The following is an 18,805-nucleotide window of genomic DNA, read 5'->3' as shown; positions in this document are numbered from 1 at the left end:
GCTGTTACTGAACTATCATCCTCTGCACTGAGACCACTGTGACCAGCAGTGCCCTTCCCTGGGCCACAGCACTGACTGGGGAGCAATGTAGGCTGCTTTTCTTCGCCTTTAGCTGAGCAGAGCAGGAAAGTCAGCACACCAAAGATCCTGGGACAAAGGTGCTGGGACACCCCCAGCAGTACAAAGGCTCTCTGTACCTCCTGGTCCTCCAAGCTGCAGCCCTTGTGGCCAGCAAGGCACCAGCGGTGCTCAGCGCTGAAATCTCAGCCTGGACCGAGCCAGCGCAGCAGCTGGGAGCAATGCAGATGCAGATGAGCTCTGCCAACTCTGCACGGAGGCTCCTCCTGGCTCAGGACAACTGCAGTGAGCTTCATATAAGATCTGACACACACCACACACTAGATTGTCCTCCACCCAAGTTCCCCAGCCTGGTGTGCCAGCAGTGACAGGGCCAGGGAGAAGGATTTGCAGATCAGAGAGTGGACACCTGGGTATCATTGGTGGAAGCCCGCTCTGTGTCACTGTGACAGAGAAGGCACAGAACTGCCAGTGGGGAGCACTGCAACTCCTTCTCTGCCATGGGGACCTGATGAAGAGGAACCGGAGGAGGTGGGGGGCAAGGGTTTTAGCTGCTTTTTACCTGGAGTCTGGTAGTTGAGCCGCCTCATCTCAACTGGATCAGAGGAGTGGGCCAAGAGCGAGTCCTTCAGACCAATGGAGTGCTCATCCTTGGAAGAGGGGGAGTGAGCCCTTTTCCTATGGACAGAGAGGACAGAGACAAGCAGGTGAGGTCTGGCAGAGACCACCATGAACCACCTTGGGAAGGAGTCTGAGTCGCTGTGTCGCAGACACCTAGCTCCATCCCAGGCTCCCTGGGGCTCTGGGCAAGTCACATCCTCTTCCGTGCCTCCAATTTCCCATTTATGAAACAGGAAGGATCATATGTAAGCGATGGCAGAGGTTTGATTAGTGAGGCACTTTGAAATATGATGCTCTGTGTAATATTTATTAGAGAAAAAGCAGATAGATGCAAGATGTTGTTTCCTCTTACTCTCTCTAGGAACTATTTCCTGTAGTGGAAGGATATAATAAAATTTTTTTTCAAGTATTAGAAATATTTAAATATAGAATGCTGTAATATAATAGTGTAAAGGCTCTTCAGGGTGTGTTTTATTGGGCCATTAATACATGTCTTGAATGGTTGAAGGCACCCAAGGCGTGTATTAATGGAACAATAAAATACACTGTTGTCTCTTCATGCTATATTTATGCCTACAGCAATGCCACCACCTCAGGCTCTTGCTGGAATTCACAGGCAGAGCAGGGACAGATCCAATCAAAAAGTGGACAAGTGAATATTAAGGAAAATCTAATACTGCAAGAAGGGTTTCTAGCGATTCTTGAAGTCCCACTTCTTGCTCTATATTACAAATATAGTGGATACACCCATGCAGAGGGGTGTTGGGCAGGAGCAGGACAGCAGTAGTGGCTTCTGAGTCTGTGCCGACCCTGACCGTTTGCCAACATGCTGAGCACGCAGCAATTCACAGAGACTTTATCTTTTGGCTACAGCCCCAAAATGGATTTTGCCTGATGGTGAACCCCTCTGCTGACCTGGGAGAGGGGTTTTCTGGGAGAGAGGAAACTACATCACTGCTTGTTCACACGAATGCAAGCACATTTACCATCCTGCAAATTGCAACAGAAGCCTCTGATTTCTACCACTTTGTGAGGCATTTCAAAGCACTCTGAAGGGTTGCCAGGTTCTGCACAGACGCAGCTGCATCTCTGGATGGTGGTGACCCTGAGCCACGTGTGATCAGGAATGCTCTGCACAGGCACAGGGCGCTATCACTGCCACAGGGAGCTGTGCATGCCGGGCTGGCACTAGGGAGAAGGAATTAGGGAAAATTTAGTGCATAAATCATGAGTGAAACCTGCGTTCCTGCTGTGGCCCAGAATGTGAGCAAGCTCCATCTGCAGCCCGTGGCTGCATCAAACACTGGAGTTGTTCAGTGAGGAGGACCAGCTTGTGAGTCTTTGAGTCATCTCAACATCTCAGAAGCCTTCTAGCTGCCTGGACCGAGACAAAAGAGCTGAAGGACTGAGAGCATTGATAGAAAGAAAGGAAAATACACAGCAAACAAATAAAGTAGTGTTTCTCCTCTCAGGAGCACAGCAGGATGTGCCATGTGCTCCTGTGTACCAGTCCCTGAGCCCCCAAGCAAAGTGGCCCAGCTTTTCTGGGGAATGGGCACAGCACATAATTAATGTTTGTCTCTCTCATTAGTCTAGTCAGGACAACTGCTAAACAAACCTCCAGATCCCAAACTATCCTCTGCTACTCAGCTTCAATCCATTCCCATTGTAGATTTGACACTGTGAATATGCTGCACGGACACCTTTGAGAGAAAGTGCCTCCAAAGAGAAGGTGGACAGCAAAAAAACCTGTAGGATAACAGCATCGCTCTGAGCACGCAGATTGTGCTGGAAGAGGATATGCTGCTGCTGCACAGGCTAGGACACAGCAGGGACATGAATGTTAGGTCTGAGAACAGTGGGCTGGTGCTGCTTCCTGGTGCTCCACCCACACCAGACTCTGGGACAAAGGAACGCTGAGCCAAGCTGGACATAGCTTTTATGGGGCTCAGGTACAGAATCCCCCCTGGGACCATTTTCTCGCCTTGAAGACCAGTGAACGCTCTGTTTCTTACAACAGCCTGGCATTCCCTCAAAGCTTCATCATAACAGACTACAGGAATGCACTTGTATTCTTGACGGAACAGCTCTCAGTCTGAAGTGACTGAGAAAACAAAAGAAACACCTATAACTCCTGGTGATGTTGTTTTTTTGATTTTTAATTTAATTGTAAAAACAGTCTGGGGAGTCTTTATGTTGGAACTGTCTCCCTAAGAGCTGTGAGAGGCTCACAATTGCTGGAAGGCTGATTCCTTTGAGGAAACAAAGTCTTTGTAAATCCCCAGGGCTGTCATGCCCCCACGCTCCCAAAAACAAAGATGCCCCTTACTAGCTTCAGGCTTGATTTTTAAAAAGGGAAATAGACTTGAAATTTTAGGAAAACAGGAAGATAAAATGGATTCCTACCTTTCTTGTTTACTAGATCCAGGGAAGAGCAGAAACAAAAGAAAGGAGATGATCACTGACACAGAAAGGCACTGACTGCACATGCACAGCAGAGCTCCATTTAATCAGACAACAAAGCCAGTTCCCTTCCCCGAGGTACAGATACATATGTAAATAGAGAGTCCAGGAGGAGCAGAACCTTGGAGCTGAGCTGATAGAGAATGACCTACTGTAATTGAACAGGCTACACGAACACATGCAAATGCAACCTGTGGCTCCTCGGGAGGACTAACAATCATCTCACACTACAGTTACAGCTCTAGCAGGGCTCCTGTGCTACGCAAAAGCAGGTGGCTGCTTCAGCAGGGAGCATAGAGTGTGGATGGTCCTGATCCGGTAGCCAGGACTGAGAGCTCTCAAGAAGAGAGCTCCTACTCTGATTTCAGCCTCTCATATCCATGCCCTGTTCCCACCACCAAGACTACGTTCCTCAGTAAAAATTCACAGTAGTGAAGGCACCTGCCAGAGATTAAGCAGGCAATTTCCACAGAAAACCAGTACTAGAGAAGTCCCCAAGGATGCAAATCCAAGCAGTCAGACTGGCTTTAGAGACAAACCTCTGTCCCACTGCCCACACATTTCCAGAATCCACGGCAGCTCTGTGTCCTGGGGCTGATATTACTTACCTTCGGCATACCCAGCCCTTCTGCTCTCTTTATAAAGCAGCCTTCTGGTGTGCCAGGTGGAGACCTTCCTCCTCCCCATGACCACCAAGGAATGTCTATCAGAGCACTGCATATCTAAAGGCTACAATGAAGGTCTCTAAGATGCCACCACCTGTAGTGCTTGTCCCATAAATGCTGTGTCCTTGACTGGATCTCACCTTTTGAAGAGGAGTATAGCAATGACAATGATGATGATTAATATCACGGCCAGGACGGGTCCCATCACCCACAGCATCTCCGGTTCATCCTGCTGCTTTGCTGAAGCCACTTCCATCACGATCTCATCTGAGTAGGGACTGGCTGCGTATCTCTTCTGAACAGCACCGGCAGGAGAAGGACAGAAAAGCAAGTGTCCATTATGCTAAAGCAACACCTCATCCCTGAAATGTGGAGGTTTCCCCTTGCCTCTGGCTAGCAGGGAACAGTCATGGTTCTCAAACCCTAGCAGCACACCATGGGATCCTCCCTCCCTCAGCACAAGTGGAGGTCACGCTGTGGAAACAGTCTTTTCCTGATGTGAAACATTCCCAGTGCCAACTACTTTTTGGCTAGCAGACCTGGCCCTGAGGTGCCAAACTGGAGCAGCCCAGCTAAGAGCCACTTGCCAGCCCTGGATTCTCTCAGTGCCAAATCGCAAGCTTTTGAATCCCAACCAATTGCACAGTGGGGCTGGCTGATGATTCCTAAGTGGTTTATAATACCTGCTGTGCTGATATCAACACAACTCTCCAGGACAGGGCTATATTAGGAAAACCCGTGCTGGGCGAGGCAGTTTTCTTAAAGGAACAAAGTGACGGCAACATTTTCTACCTGATGTCTCAGCCCTGATAAACAGACCTTGGAAAGGGGCTCATGCTTACAAGGTTCCTTACCAGAGACTTCTGTAATCTGGCAGCCCAGTGATTTATAAGTCAAAGGGACAGCTTTCTAGCCCCACCAGCAAGATGGGATTAATAGAGACCCAAACCCTTCCTGCAGAAAAATGAGACTGCACCTGGTTTGTTCTGCTGCTGTGGCTAAGGCTTATGGAGCTGTGTTGTCCCTTCGCAGTTCAGCCTCACTGGGTCAGAAGGGTTAAATGCTGCAAAAAGAAATCCTTTCCCCCTATTAGAGAGGGCCAGAGCTATATCAGTTCAGTGCCTGTGGCTTTTTAGCAGCACCTGCTGCCCAGCACTAGGGAGCCAGAAATGCTCTGCTTCTGCCATAGAAAGTTTCGGTCACTGAAGAGGATCTTCACTGCCTGCAGATCTATAAATCGCCTGCTTTAAGGTCGAAGCTTAAACATACACTTCATGTCTGGGCGCATGTTAGGAGAAGAAAGGGAAAAATCAAGCATGCTGGTGTCACACAAATGCGCATCTTGATCTCCTCTCACAGATGCCCTTGATCCCAGCCAGCCTGGTTTCAAACATGCGTGGAGTACAGAAAATGCTCTTATCTGTGACATCCTTCTGGCAGTACGCGCAGGTGCAGCATCCCAGATTTATCAGTGGTCAGAGATGCTGCTGGCTGGAGGAGGAGCATGGGCGGTCGTTGCTTCTTTGTCCGTGAAACCTTCAGCCCTACGAGACCCTGTTTCAATGACCCTGAAATGGCTGCTGGCTCCCGGTTCAGCTCTGTTCCTAGAGCAAGTCTGCACGAGATCACTGCAACACATCGGTCTGTTCCTATGCCCCCTTGTCCAGTTCAAACAGGGCAGGGAGTCAGCAACAGCTCTGTCTGAGCATGGCAGAGACAAGAGGACGGTGAGAAGAAGGGGCAGAAGGCCTGGGGCTCCCCTTTGTATGGGCAAGAGGCTACCCTGTTAGAAAAGCACAAAGGCTCTGCCTGCGACTATGCAGAAAGGTCAAGCTGCATCAGGTGTGCGTGGGGGGGGGTATGCTGATCTGTGCAGCAAGGTAACACGTGTGTTCATCTCCAAAGCTTTGTGCGAGGGGCAAGAATCGCATTTTTGCAGACACACTTTGGAGATGCCTCCTTCCAAGAGAAGACAGAAGCAGAAGCGATCAGAAGGACTGTTATCTCAGTGGCATTTCCAAAGGCAGACTGCAAGGTGCAGATGGCTCCTGCTCTCAGAGATGGTGTTTCAACCACACTCCCCTTTGCCTTTGAAGAACGACGATGTTACACTCACCTGCTGACACTAGAGACACAGCAAGCAATTTAAAAGGAGCTGAGTGGGGGAGATAGTGCACAGTCCTGGACAGAGTGCCTCATGCTTCAAATGAAAATGGGTGCGATGCAGAGGGGGATGCAGATAGGAGGTCTCTAGGAGCAAGGTGTAATAACTCTGCTGGCTGGTGGCTCACTGGAGGGCTGTGGCAGATTTATGCTAGGGAGGAGATGGTAATGATAGTCTGGGATCAACTAGTTAAGGTCATCTCTTCTTGACAGGGACTGCCAGGACAGCACACCCGAGGCCTCTGCCTTACCTTGTTGTTTATCTGTGACTCTCCTTCCCTCACCAGTGTGCACATCTTGCCACAAGAACACGTGAGCTGGATGAGTAATGAAGAACTTGACCAGCCCTAATGAGCCATTACAAGCAAACAAGGCTGAGAAAGGAAGCCGTGGCTTGGAAGCTGACCAAAGGATTCTGTGCATCTCTATTATTTCCATTATTTACACACTGGCCGCTGCCACTGTCTCCACCATCACTCCTGCCCTCCGTGTTTACAGCCGGACACTGATGCACAGGTATTGCCGTGCTGGTCCCTGCTTATTGCATCAGCTACTCCCTTCCCTCTCACGTGCCCAGGCCCCGTGTGCATGGCGACACGCTGCCGACAAAGGCACGGCCCATTTGCCTCTAGCAAGGAGAGGCACAGGAGAAAGAATCCCTATGCAGCAGGCACGTGCACAGCTTTGCCCAGCTGAAAACCCATTGCGACGGGAGGTAGGTTTGTTTGCTTCTCCAGACATCATCTGGAGGTGCGACTTTGGGCAGAGAGGGTCCTGTGAAGGCAGGTTTGCAGGGGGAGCACCCTGTTCACTGCAGAGCCTCAGCAGCCACTGTGCAGGGAAGGATTTCAAGGGGCTGTTTTCCACAGTCACTCACTTGAACTAAAGCAGAATGAGAACCCATCCCAACCCAACCATGTGTCAAGCTCTGCTCTGGGCACAGCCCAGCAAGCCACAACCGAGCTTGTGTAGAACGCGTGTGTTGACACTGCCCTCCACTCTCATCTGTTATGTCAAACATACGTGCCATTTCCCTCCAAAAACACCATCTATCAAGTCAACTCCCACGGCTGCCTGAGCTTGTTGAGACCAGCTATGCAGCCTCACTCTCCTCTCTTCAGACAAAACTCCATCATCCCAGCTTGCAGTAATTTTTCACCCGGCCCGCACTGAGCCCACCTCAGCTCTGCTAGGACAGGCTGTGCCCCCCCAGCAGAAAGTCCTTACCATGTCTCCATCCTCCAGCGAGGCCAGCACGAAGCAGCGGTAGCTCAGGTCTTGAGACAGGGGCTTGTTGTAGAAACCTTTGTAGTTCTTCTCGTCCCCCAGGGTGAAGGTCTCAGGCAGAACATCCACTTGAGCAGCAATGTAGGGCTTGAGTCTGTCTGCTTGGCGTCGCTGGCGCCTGCTCTGACTCCCTTGGCTTATGGCCTCCAGCAGCTGGGGACAAACAAGGTGCATCACTATTGCTTCGCCCAGCATGACACCACCTTACCCTGTTACCTTACCGGTTGTAGGACTCAGCAGGGTGGAAGGGAAGGGAGGAGAAGATACTGGGTTTGATTTGGACACGGTGGAGGTACAAAGGAACCTGACGGATACGTTATCCATTTAGGCACTGCTGGGGCACCCGTCTGCAGACCCCCACTGCAAGCACCTCCGCCAGGAGCTCAGCTCTGGGAGAGTCCTGAGCCCTGGGATGCCGACGGGGAGAATGTTAGGGCTGAGACAGCCTGTGTTAATGCATCCCGATGAGCTGTGAGGGAACTGGGCCACGTTCTGCGGCCCAAATGTTGGTTCGGACAGCAACTCACGCTCTCTACAGACACTGGATGTGAATTACAGCTGACGCCGACGTACAGGGAAAAAGTGACATTTACTGTGTCTTTCCCTTCTGTCAGCGCTGTGATATTTCACCTGCTGCTGGGTTGCAGGCAGAGCTTTGTGTAAATCACACAGAATGATAACAGATTTCATGGGATGTTCAGAGTAAAAATGGCAAATTTCATAGTCAGCCACAAATTCATGAAAAATGATATAAACACACAAAAATTCAATTACACTGGTAAGAAAGACTCTCAGATGTTTAAAGATGTTTTTCTAATGAATAAAAACGAATATCAGGCTTGGAACAGAAATTCTAATTTAAAATGAAGAAGGAGGCATGAAATGCATTTCACACACGAATGTATCAGTGCAGCATTGTCAGGGCAGACAGTGAACGTCAGTGGGGCTGGGGACAGTGATGTGCACACAAAGCCACGCTGCTGAGCTGAGCTCACTCCCTCTGAGGAGGAAAAGCTGGGTAAGGCACCCCCTGCTCTTTCCCCTCAACAGAACAGTCCATCCTTGTCCTCTTATGAATACTCATGTTGGAGCAATTTATGAAACTATAGGTTGTCGTTGCAATATCACCCTCCCCCCACAAAAGAAAAGAAAAGAAAAAAAAAAAAAAGGCATGGAGAAATCTCAGTTTCACAAATATCCTTGCAACCACAGGGAAAAAAAGGCAGAAAGAGTCTTTGGACTGTGGAGTTTGCTCCTTACACACACATCTCTTGTACCTTGGCTGAAATTACAGCTAAACTTTTTGGGGCAGAAAGCACAGTGCATGAAACCACAGGGATCCAGTTGTGATTAAGGTTGCTGGATGCTACTGCCACCTATGTATGTAACACACACCCCAAAAGACTGCACCAAAAGAAATGCTAGGCTTGCAAAGTCCAGATCCTGAAAAATTAGAAAACTAATATTGCCTGTGAAAAATTAATTCAGCTGCCTTACGTCTGTGCATTGTGTTACAATCCTTGATTGCACGGTCACATGCTATCTTTTCTGTAACTCCTCTGCTTTGTTCTATACGCAGGACAGACAGTGCTTAATCAAAGAGCAGCTATTCCATATTTTGTTTTCTTCTTTGCATTATGCAGCCCGAGGCCTTGTTTATTGCTTACTATTCAAATCCAGCTCTGAAGACAAAATTAATAATTTCCTCGTGGGCTTTTCTATGGTGCTGATCACTATAATATTACAAGTGCTTCACAAACATTAACGATCTTATCTTCCAAACACCCATATGAGGTGAGATGAAAGTGATTATCCTAATTTTACAGATAGAGAACAGAGACACAGGGACATTAATGTAAAAAATGTCCACTAATTTTGAATGTCAAATTGAAAAGACATCAGCTTGTTTTGTTTTTAAAGAACAGTTAGCTTTTTTTTTTTATAGCACTGACTGCATCCAGCAGAGCTCTCCTATTGACTTTCTCTGCAGCTGGGGATGCTTAGGCTTTGCAAATGAGACTCCAGATCTCAAATTGAGCACTCCAAAAAAAGCAGAACATGCAAGACACTGTCTGCTAATGAAAATTTTGTTTCAAATCATTTGCCCAGGACTGGGTGAAACAGATGGAGACCAGTTCTCTCAATAACTTTCAACCACTTAAAGTTCAAAACCAAACCATCCTTTTGCATCCTAGTCTTCTATTTCTCATGACATCTTCCAATTTCTGCAATGAAATGATGCAGGAGACCTACAGATGATGGTTCTCCATCATAGAATTGTGCTTCATGTGCAGAACAGATCCACCCATACACGGTGTGAGCAGGGACCCCATGGAAAAGACTGTGCAATCGTGTAATTAAAGATTAATGATAAGCAGGGGCTGACTTACAGCTCCTAACACTTTGCAATTTATGAGTGCTTCGAGCCTGCAACTTTGTTCTCTTAATGGAACCTTTGTGTGATTTCTTGGAATTTTTCCTTATTACTTCGGGGGTGGTGGTGTGTGTGGGGAAGAGCTCACAAAGCCCTTGTGTGGGACTCTTCTGACGCCTGCACATGTACCGCGCCACTGGTGTTGAAGGACTCCTGCTCAGAATAAGCTGCATCTTAGGGTGAACAGCCTGGTGAATGCTGAAAGTCTTTAAGAAGCAAGTGTGAAGGGAGCTTTGCACATTTTATTAGATACTAGATTGAACTCTATCCAAACTGCAGGCTTAGGTCCTGTCCAGAGCAGGAAAAGCCTCCTGACAGAACAGCTTAATAAACTGAAAACAATACATTTCTCTCCTAGCCCGTTTTCAAAATCAGCATGGTTGCTTCAGCTGAAAAAGGCTGCAAAGAGTGTACCACCCACGACAGGATCTGTCCCGGTCAGCGCTCTGAGACACTCAAATGTGGTCTTCCCAATAGGCGACATTCTCGGACGTGGCTCCTCCCTTGCTTGACTCCAGCCTTCTTCCTACATGCTGTCACCAGCCAAAAAAGGCTGAGTGAGCACCGCATGTCCCACAGTCCCCCATCTCAGTGCACCCACGTCGTTGCCAGGAGGCCTGGGCAAAGCGTACTGGGCCATCTGGGAGCCACTTCTGTTACAGCAGCTGCTACAGAGTCCTACCTGGTCCAGCTCCATCTCATCAGGTGTCCGCCAGCGAGCAGTCGGGCTGCTGGTGCTCTGATCCGCTGGCACAACCACGATGTAGTACCACCTGGGAAGGAAGGGAGGAAGGAAGGAAGGAAGGAAGGAAGGAAAGTGTAAGCACTGGACCCTAAGTCATCTCTCGGGCAGGTCACCAAATAAAACGTGCCATATGCCTCCCAAGGATGACCTGCTCCTCTTCCCGCCCTCTAAGTAGCAACAGGGTTCAGTAAGGAAGAGGTTGGTTTTCCAGCTGTACCAGAGAAGAGAATACTCCCGTTAACACTCATTAGGTTAATGAAGATCTACAGACTGTGCTCCAGAGGGTGGTGTAGGAGCTGTGAGAAGGACATTTATATAATCGGATTGTAGCAAGAACCCTGGGGGAATTGTGCTTCAGCACAAGGATACCACAGTACCGAATAAGACTTCCACAAACTCGCTTTTTTAATCTCCTCGAGGCTTTAGGCATTATTTATTTAAAGGATATTATACAGTGTCAGAGAAAGTCCCTCCTGATCCTCAACTGCATTTTTGTTGGTAGCATCTGGAGTATACCCACCAGGGTGAGGGCAAACTGTCAGAGAATTGTCTTAATTTTATTGCACATAAATATTTGCTCAGAAAGAGCCAGCAGCGTGATCCCACGTTACGGGTAAATGCCTGGCTCTGCACCACAGCCTGCTGAGAAATTCACTCCCAGGTTACAAAATCCACAGGTTGGCAGAGGTCTGCCTTGCCCTTTTCCCCATCTCTTAGCCTCTCACCCTGCCTTCTCCACCCAGGCACAGCACCTACCTAACCGGCACAGTGGTCTGGACTTTGGGAAGGGTGAGCGTGAATTTTCCTTCCTGTATGTACTTGTTTGTGGCGATGGGTTTGCTCTGCAAGACGTCAGGAGCAGTGCGGATTGAGACGAGGTGCTGGAGCCCCCCAGCACTGCTCCCGCGGTTCATTAGCACAAAAGAATAGTCCGTGTCTGGCTGGAGGTCACTTATGAGTTTCTTCATCGAGTGGCCGTCCACCTCCACACTCTGGCTATTGTACAGAATCTGAAACGGGAAAAGGACATGCTTATGCAGCTGACAGCTGCTGATGAAAACTCATACTCAAAATAGCAGCGTTAGAGACGACAATTTGGCTCTGGGCCCTCCCTCAGGTGGTTCAGCTATTGTGCGCTTTGTAAACAGCCATAAATCTTTAGTTAAAGAAGAGCAATCCCCAGCACAGGGTTGAACCATGCTCCCTGCGCCTCGCAGCAATGGAGCAGAGAGGGTCATCTCAGCAAAGCCCGGGTGGCCAGTGCCAGCGGTGAGGCTGGTGGTGCCACATGCACTGCTTTTCAGTGCCGGTTCGGGGCAGGAATCCAGATGGCTGTGCTTTGCCCTTGTGTGGAGATGAATGGGTCTTTGTTTCTTGTCTCATAAGGCTATAATACACAATATGCTTTTGGTGTAAAATCCCGTCTGCTTTTAATTGGTGTCACTCCCGTGTCTACCAGCTGATGCCTGATCGAATGGTTAATGCAGAGCATCCCCCTCCCAGCAATGTGACCGGGGAGGGGAGGGGGTTACACGCCTCACCAATGATCTGACAAATCCCACACAGGGCTCACAAATTGGAACCCGAAACAGCGGCTCTGCAGGTGTGACACCCTGTTGCCATGGCAACAGATGCTGGATGCCGCACCAGCCGTGGGCAGGAGATCGGCGCTGCTTTTCCCTGCCGTGCTTGCAGCGAGGGGCTGCTGGTCAGGGCAGGGCAGGGGCATCGGTGGCCCAGGGCATCAGGCAGCCTCCACACACAGCTTCTCCTTGGGCCCGTTGGCCCCTCAGCTAATGACATTTTCCCAGCGCCCTGTTGCAGATGCACAGGACCCCCATCTCCCTCAAGGCACAGCAGCCATGGGCACTGCTGTATTAGCTGCACCAAACAGCCCGTCTGCCCTGGGAACTTTGATTTTGGTCTTGCTGGAACAACGCTTGTACCCTGAAACGCTGGGTGTTGCCTCCGCAAAGCCGGAAACTCAGACAGTTCCCAGAGACAGAGACAAATGGGGTGCAGAGAACTGGAGAGATCAGAGGTCGTGCCTCAGCTGCGATAAACCAGCATGTCTCCTTCCACTGGGCGACCATCTGGCGTGGCAGGGGAGGGCTGGATTCCTGATAGCAGTGCAGGCACAGCATACCAAAAACTGGCAACGGCAGAGCTGGAGCATGTTAAACCATGGTAGCTATTACACGCCACAGGCAGAGCCCACACAGTAAAACATGCTCTTTCCAACAGCGGCCTTGAGAGAGAGAAGACAGCTCTGTGGAAGGAAAATTACTTGAAGTAAAACAGATTTTTCACCAGCTGAGCCTACTGTTAAGGCTGACACAGGCAGCAAGGGAGGGACCAAACTTTCCTTCCAAGTCACCTTTTTAGCAGGTGGCAGAAAGCTGCAGAAAGCTGCCAGCACTCTGGGACAAGGGCAGCTGATTAGCACCGCTCTAATATTTAGCGCTGGAGCTGGAAGGAGGAGGAGGAGGGAAGCCGTGGAAAGAGATCTGAAGGACAGCAGAGCACAGGGACCAGGCTAGGCCTGGAATTTGCAGCTCTGCTTTTGTGTTATCCAAACAGCGATACCCACACCATGCTTCAAATCCTCTTCAGGTCACTTTGCATGGAGGTTGGGATAGGAAAAGAGCCCCAGCTTTTTTGCTGCTAAGAGATTCCCAACAGGTAACAGAGCAGCAGTGAGGAGCCATCAATGCAGGAGAGCTGCAACCAGTCTCGTTTGTTGACATGCTTCAATCATTAGGGATGAACTGCAAAAATAAGTACCAAGTACTAAAATAACAGACATTTGCAGGGACAAAGCTCCTGCTGGCTGTCCCATGTGCAGGAAAGGCTGTCAAAGGTAGGATGGCTGAAGCTTAAATCCCTTTCTCCAAAGACATGTACATCAGATGGGTGCTAAAGTGAGTGAAAAAGGTAAAATGAAGAAATGCTTCTTATAGTGCTGCAATATCAGATATTTAGTTGGCAGGTTTCACCCTTCTCTGACACAGGAGTAGGCACAACAAAGACAGGAGTGCTAGACTTCAAGTCATTTTAGCAGCTTTGCTGTCTGTCCCAGCGCCACTCCTTGCAATGATATTGCAATGGTACAGGTGCAGATGTTCCAGATGACAGCAAGTCAGGGAATGTCCTGGGGGAGCAGCGGGACCTCACTTCATGTGCTACAACACAGACTCGAACAAAACCAAACTTCCACCATTAAGAGCTATGCTGGAAGGATGCAAAGCCCAGAGAGAGTTCTGTTGCCTCTCAGATGAGATTTCTCGTTATGAATTCTTCCCTCATAAAGGTATCACCAACTGCTTCTGCGTATGCTCTAGGGAAGCCACTCGCCCACCAACTGCCTGCACATAAGGCATCTGCTGGGGACATAGCTGTTCTCCTGGAGCAAGAGGAGGCAGAAGAGATGATCAAGCACTTCTGTTTAGAGTTTCCCTGCTTGCTCTGCCCTAGAATTGGCCAGGAAACAGTCTCCGATTCAGTCCTGACACCAGATCATGTTTTTTACTGCCATGCACAGAAATTTGTGTCCAAAGACAGTGAAATTGGCATTTGCAATGCTTTCCTGAAGCATTCTCCACCATCCCCCCTTTTCACAGTTGCAGTGTCAGTTCTACGTTCCTTTACCTGCCATAACACATTGTTTTCTCAAATGCTATGCACCATTAGTTAAGGCCTCCACACAAAACCTACAATAATGTAAGGGCTCAGAAACAGTCATTTGTGTGCAGCTGAAGATGCCCGGGAGCTCGAGCAGGAATGCTATTTAGAGGTTGCATCATGGCCCACTGGTAACTACTTAAGTCAGCAGCAAATTTGGCCCAAGGGCTCTGAACTGCCAAACATTGCTGACTAGCCCATAGATTGCTGTAAAATGTCATTTGTGCTGCTCTTACCCACAAGAGAAGATTTGCAAAGCTAGGTGTGTACAAATGTCACTGCTGAAGGTCTGTTGCTTGATTTCAAGGCAGTAAAGAATGTATTGAACTAGAAGATGAAAAGACACATAGTGTGCAACACCGGAAAAGATAATGACTCGATGGAGAAGTAGACAAGGTTACCTTTTTTGCAGGCAGGAGCAATTACTACATTCCATGGGACACACTGTGAGAAAGCACTGCCCAGCATTCTTAGGGGTTATTTCCGGACCTGTATCATAATAATTTTCAAAAGGTGCTGTTCCTTCTCCCCATTTGCAAAATACCTTGTGATGATGCCTTTAACCAACATATCCTCTGTCCTGCTTTTAAATTAAAGAATGTGTCTCAGGAAAATGCAGATTCCCCAAGGAGAAGGTTGTATCTATCTTGCACTTTCCACGAAAGCTCCAGAACAGCTTTCTGCAAGCACACTGGAATAGAAAAGGAATAGTGCCTCTACTCCACCACAACTGTTGAGCAACATTTTACAAGGAATTTATCTCCTGGACCAGAAGAAGCTGTGAAAATTCCCCAAAGAGAACTCAAACCTTCATTATTGATTTGGTAGCAATGAAAATTCCTAAGGTCTCAGTTCATCCCCTATAAAAAAAGAAAAGGACCAGTCCTGCCTGTGCCTCACTATTCATTGTCAGAACAATATCTACTTTAATTAAATCTGTTAAAGTAGAATATGACACCCTTTGGGACATAGATTTAGCATGAGACTGTTTATCAAGTGTAGATAATACTAATTGTTCCCATGGAGATTTATCTGCTATGCTAGTTACAGTATTAGGCTCTGGCCTCAGCATCCCAGGTACCTGAATTAGAGGAGAGAGGTGAATCTTGTTTATTAAAATACAAAATCCTGAAGGTTAAGGATTTCTTTCGAGTGGCACAATCAACGACCTGGAGCTGACCCTCTTAGTTCCTGGCCTTGACTCATGTGTGTCTGCAAGTCTGGGAATATTAATAGATAGAAGACGTTATTAGAGAAATATCCTTGTAAGACTCTCATTTGCATGACCGCTCTTCAGTGAGCAAGTGGCTACTGCCATCTGCTCCTGTGCCATCTGAGGGTTAACCCGCAGCAGGGACAGACCCTGAGTCACCGTCTGTGTAAGTAATCGCAGCTACGAGGCTGAGACGAGGCATCAGCGTCATGTCCTTGGCTCCTGGCTACTTCCAACCACTCCTCCATCCGTGTGTGGTAGTAATGCTCCAAAGGTCACACTGTCCCTTTCTAGCACTGCACCGTCAGACAGAGATGCGGGCTTTGTGCCACAAGAATAAGGCAAGATGAAGCAGACTGGTTCCTCAGCAGAGCGCAAAGTAATAGAGCTCTGTGAAGTTCCTTGAGGCCAGATGTCTGAACACTGATCCTAATGCACCCTACATCTGGGAAAGCTTTGAATACCACAAGGTCTTCACAAAAGCCTTGTCTGCTTCAGCTAAACTCTGCATGTTAACAAGTGCCTGCTATAGATCATGGTAATTCAGCTGCAGGATTTAAACCAGGAGAGTTAGTAACAAGGAAGGGGAGGTGCTCACGCACTTTGATGTGGATGCAGTTCAAGGCCTTCCCCTCATTCCCCTGGCCATGGATCCCCTCCAGCTCATGCAAGCCTCGCGTTTGCTCCTCAGGCAAAGGTGCATGTGCAAGGAGGAAGGGAAGTCACGCTGCTCCCACCCCTGGCCACCTTTGCAGAGGCAGTAGATAGCCACTGAGACTAGGTGGAAGATTATCCTTGCCAATGTGACACGTTGGTCTTGTTTCTTAAAGGAGAGAAGCTGCACCGAGATCTGCAGAAACTTCCACCACACACTATAGTCTTTTATCCACATCAGTGATCTGCACTGGGGGACAGACAAGAGCAGGAAGACATTGGGTCATCAGTGCTGTCTGCAGCCTGACACTACGTCCAGAACTGTGCTGGAGAAAAGAGAGCAACAGCCATTCCTCCAGATTTCCCTCTGCACTGGCACATGTTGTGCTGCTCACATCTGTAACACCTTCTGGAAGGGTGATGATGCTTCTCTTCCTCACTCCCTGAGATTACGCATCTGCTCAGATGCTCTCAAGTAACTCATAAAGGCAATCCTGAGACAGGACACGTTGCAGAAAGAGTCATTCTTAGTTTGATTCACAGGCTGGTTTTCAGACCACTTTGTCCTGGTGATCTCTTGCTATTAAATTGTATTTATACCTTTTCATGCTTCAACTCCAAGTCAGGGATCAGGACAAGCTTGTGTAACCACTGTCACAGAGCTGCAAAGTCCAGCCTGACTGGCAGGCCCCAGCCAAGTGATACCAGGTAACAAGATGCTTGAGAAAGCTGATGGAGGAGTAAAGCACTGATTGGGACTGCGTGAACCACAACTGCAACCACTCATGGGAATAGCATCAGTGATTTGGGGTGATGGACCAGTTTCCACTTCCCTTCAAAAAGGCAAGTAACTCAGGGGCACTATATCAAGGGAGGAGTGGGTACACTTAGCAAAAGTTCCTAAGCTGGTTTCTAGCTGGATGGTGAGAAGCCAGAAATATGTATTATGATCCCTGAGACATCCCTGTTCTCTGAATGCCTCTGCCCAGCGCACGCCTTCACTGCTTGGTGTTTCCTGTTGGTGTACTTCAGCCAAGATTATTGACTCCTGTCACTGTGAGCCAAGTGCTTACTGGCTGTTCCACAACTGACCAAAACAGAAAGAAATCAACAAAACTACAACACCTTCTGGCCTAAGACGAGTGAGAAGAAGGAAAATAAGCAGCCGTGCTCTAGTGTGTGCCATGGCTCATGCACGGGTGCTCAAAAGCAAGAGCAGCTACCTAACCTAGCCTTGGAGATCTGAGGTCCACAAGACCCCAGGCCAGTGAAAAAAACGTGACCCTGCTCTGTTCGTCTCCTGTCTGATGGCCTGAAAACATCACGTGGCAGGTCAAGATGCTGCTTTCCATTGTCCTGCTCACTGCCACAGGCAGAGCTCCCTGTCCTCTGCATCCCGCCCTTACCTTAAAAGGCACTGCAGATTTATAGGAGTCAGGCACTTCCCAGCTCAGCAACACAGACGTTTTCATGACGGCATTGACGCGGAAGTTCTTAGCAAACACTGAAATGAAAAACAAGATATCTGAGCACTGTAAGGCCAAGTCAGGAGGGAGCCAGGCAGCAGCTTGGCTCCAAGTCTCTCTTTGTCTAACTCAGCAGCAGAGGTCAAAGAGTTCAGCTACAACAGAGAAGTGAGAGATGAGGAGAAAAGAGCAGCAGCCTTTAACCAAGTCTCCAGCCGAGTTTCACTTTTTGACTATACTTTTCCAGCATCACAGAAAGGAAGTTGTAGGCTGAACTGTAGCCTTCCTCTCCCCCCGCCTCCACTCACACTCTCTTGGCCCTTTGCCATGATCAAAGAGCAGTGGTGCTCAGGTACTGGATCTGCAGATGATCCTACCCAGCCGCCTGCTCCAGTTCAAGCAAGAGCCTTTCATGTACACACAAAACAGCAAAGGGAGCCTGTGGAGTGACAAAGGCAATTAAGCTACCACCAACACCCCTTTCCCCCCTCAAATGGCAACTTTAAGGAAACCTTCATTGAGCCTCCCCTCGCCAAGCTAGTTTTAGACTCGGGAGCCACACAGTACCTGATCTCATTAGTCAGAGCAAAGGGAAGCGTAGCCTCATGAACTGAAGCAAAGGTCCCTGTCCTGGAGGCAGAGCTTGCTGTTAGGGCTTGTTAGAGGGGCACTTACCTTGCTCAACAGGCATGGTCCGGGACTGGATGCTGGGGCTGAGCGGCCCAGCCCCTTTATTGGTGCGGGCCCTCACTTTGATGTCGTAAGTAGTATCGGGCTTCAAATTCATCAAAGTGATACTCGTGTCCTTGGTGATGTTAACCAGGTCCTGCTGGCTATTTATGTCCCTGTATACCACTGTGTAGTTGACGATCTTGCCGTTTCTTTCTGCCAAGACCGGGGGGTCCCATGCAACTTCTGTGGTGGAAGTGGTGAGACCCACCACGCGCAGGTTCTGTGGGAAGCCACTTGGCACGTCTTCTGCAGTAGTGATCTCCTTCTCAAACTCCTCTCCTGGGCCAGCTCTGTTCTTAGCAGACAATTTGAAGAGGTACGTGGCCCCCTTGTGCAGATTAGTCACAGTGTAGTGATGGTCTCTCTTCCCGAAGTCTATCGTGTTCATCTTTTCCTCATCAAGACGTCTGTACTGCAGCCGGTAACCCAGCAGCTCCCCTACCATCTCCTTGGGTGGGTGCCACTGGATGAGGGCTGTGTTCATGGCTGTCGTGCTAATCATCATGGTGGGCTTCCCCGGGACTGCAACATAAACACACAATGACCATCTATAGCCTGGGAGGAGGGGAAGGAAGGACCGCTTCTCTGCTGCTCAGTCCGTGA

At 48.9% G+C, this 18,805-nt stretch overlaps 1 protein-coding gene across 1 annotated transcript in view; it reads right to left on the bottom strand.

Moving 5' to 3' along the window:
• PTPRF (protein tyrosine phosphatase receptor type F) overlaps positions 1 to 18,805 on the bottom strand; it is a 250,559-nt gene that overhangs the window by 30,884 nt on the left and 200,870 nt on the right. Inside the window, exons 15-22 of the mRNA XM_074152846.1 lie at positions 18,146 to 18,724; positions 17,411 to 17,508; positions 11,213 to 11,466; positions 10,394 to 10,484; positions 7,218 to 7,430; positions 3,968 to 4,122; positions 3,106 to 3,117; positions 641 to 756 (exon numbers count right to left, since the gene is read on the bottom strand). Coding sequence (XP_074008947.1) covers positions 641 to 756; positions 3,106 to 3,117; positions 3,968 to 4,122; positions 7,218 to 7,430; positions 10,394 to 10,484; positions 11,213 to 11,466; positions 17,411 to 17,508; positions 18,146 to 18,724 — 1,518 coding nt within the window. The remainder of the gene's footprint in view (positions 1 to 640; positions 757 to 3,105; positions 3,118 to 3,967; positions 4,123 to 7,217; positions 7,431 to 10,393; positions 10,485 to 11,212; positions 11,467 to 17,410; positions 17,509 to 18,145; positions 18,725 to 18,805) is intronic.

Source organism: Numenius arquata, chromosome 8 (genome assembly GCF_964106895.1).
Source record: "Numenius arquata chromosome 8, bNumArq3.hap1.1, whole genome shotgun sequence".
In the NCBI taxonomy this organism is placed as follows: Eukaryota; Metazoa; Chordata; class Aves; order Charadriiformes; family Scolopacidae; genus Numenius; species Numenius arquata.
This window is presented reverse-complemented; position numbering and strand designations above follow the sequence as displayed.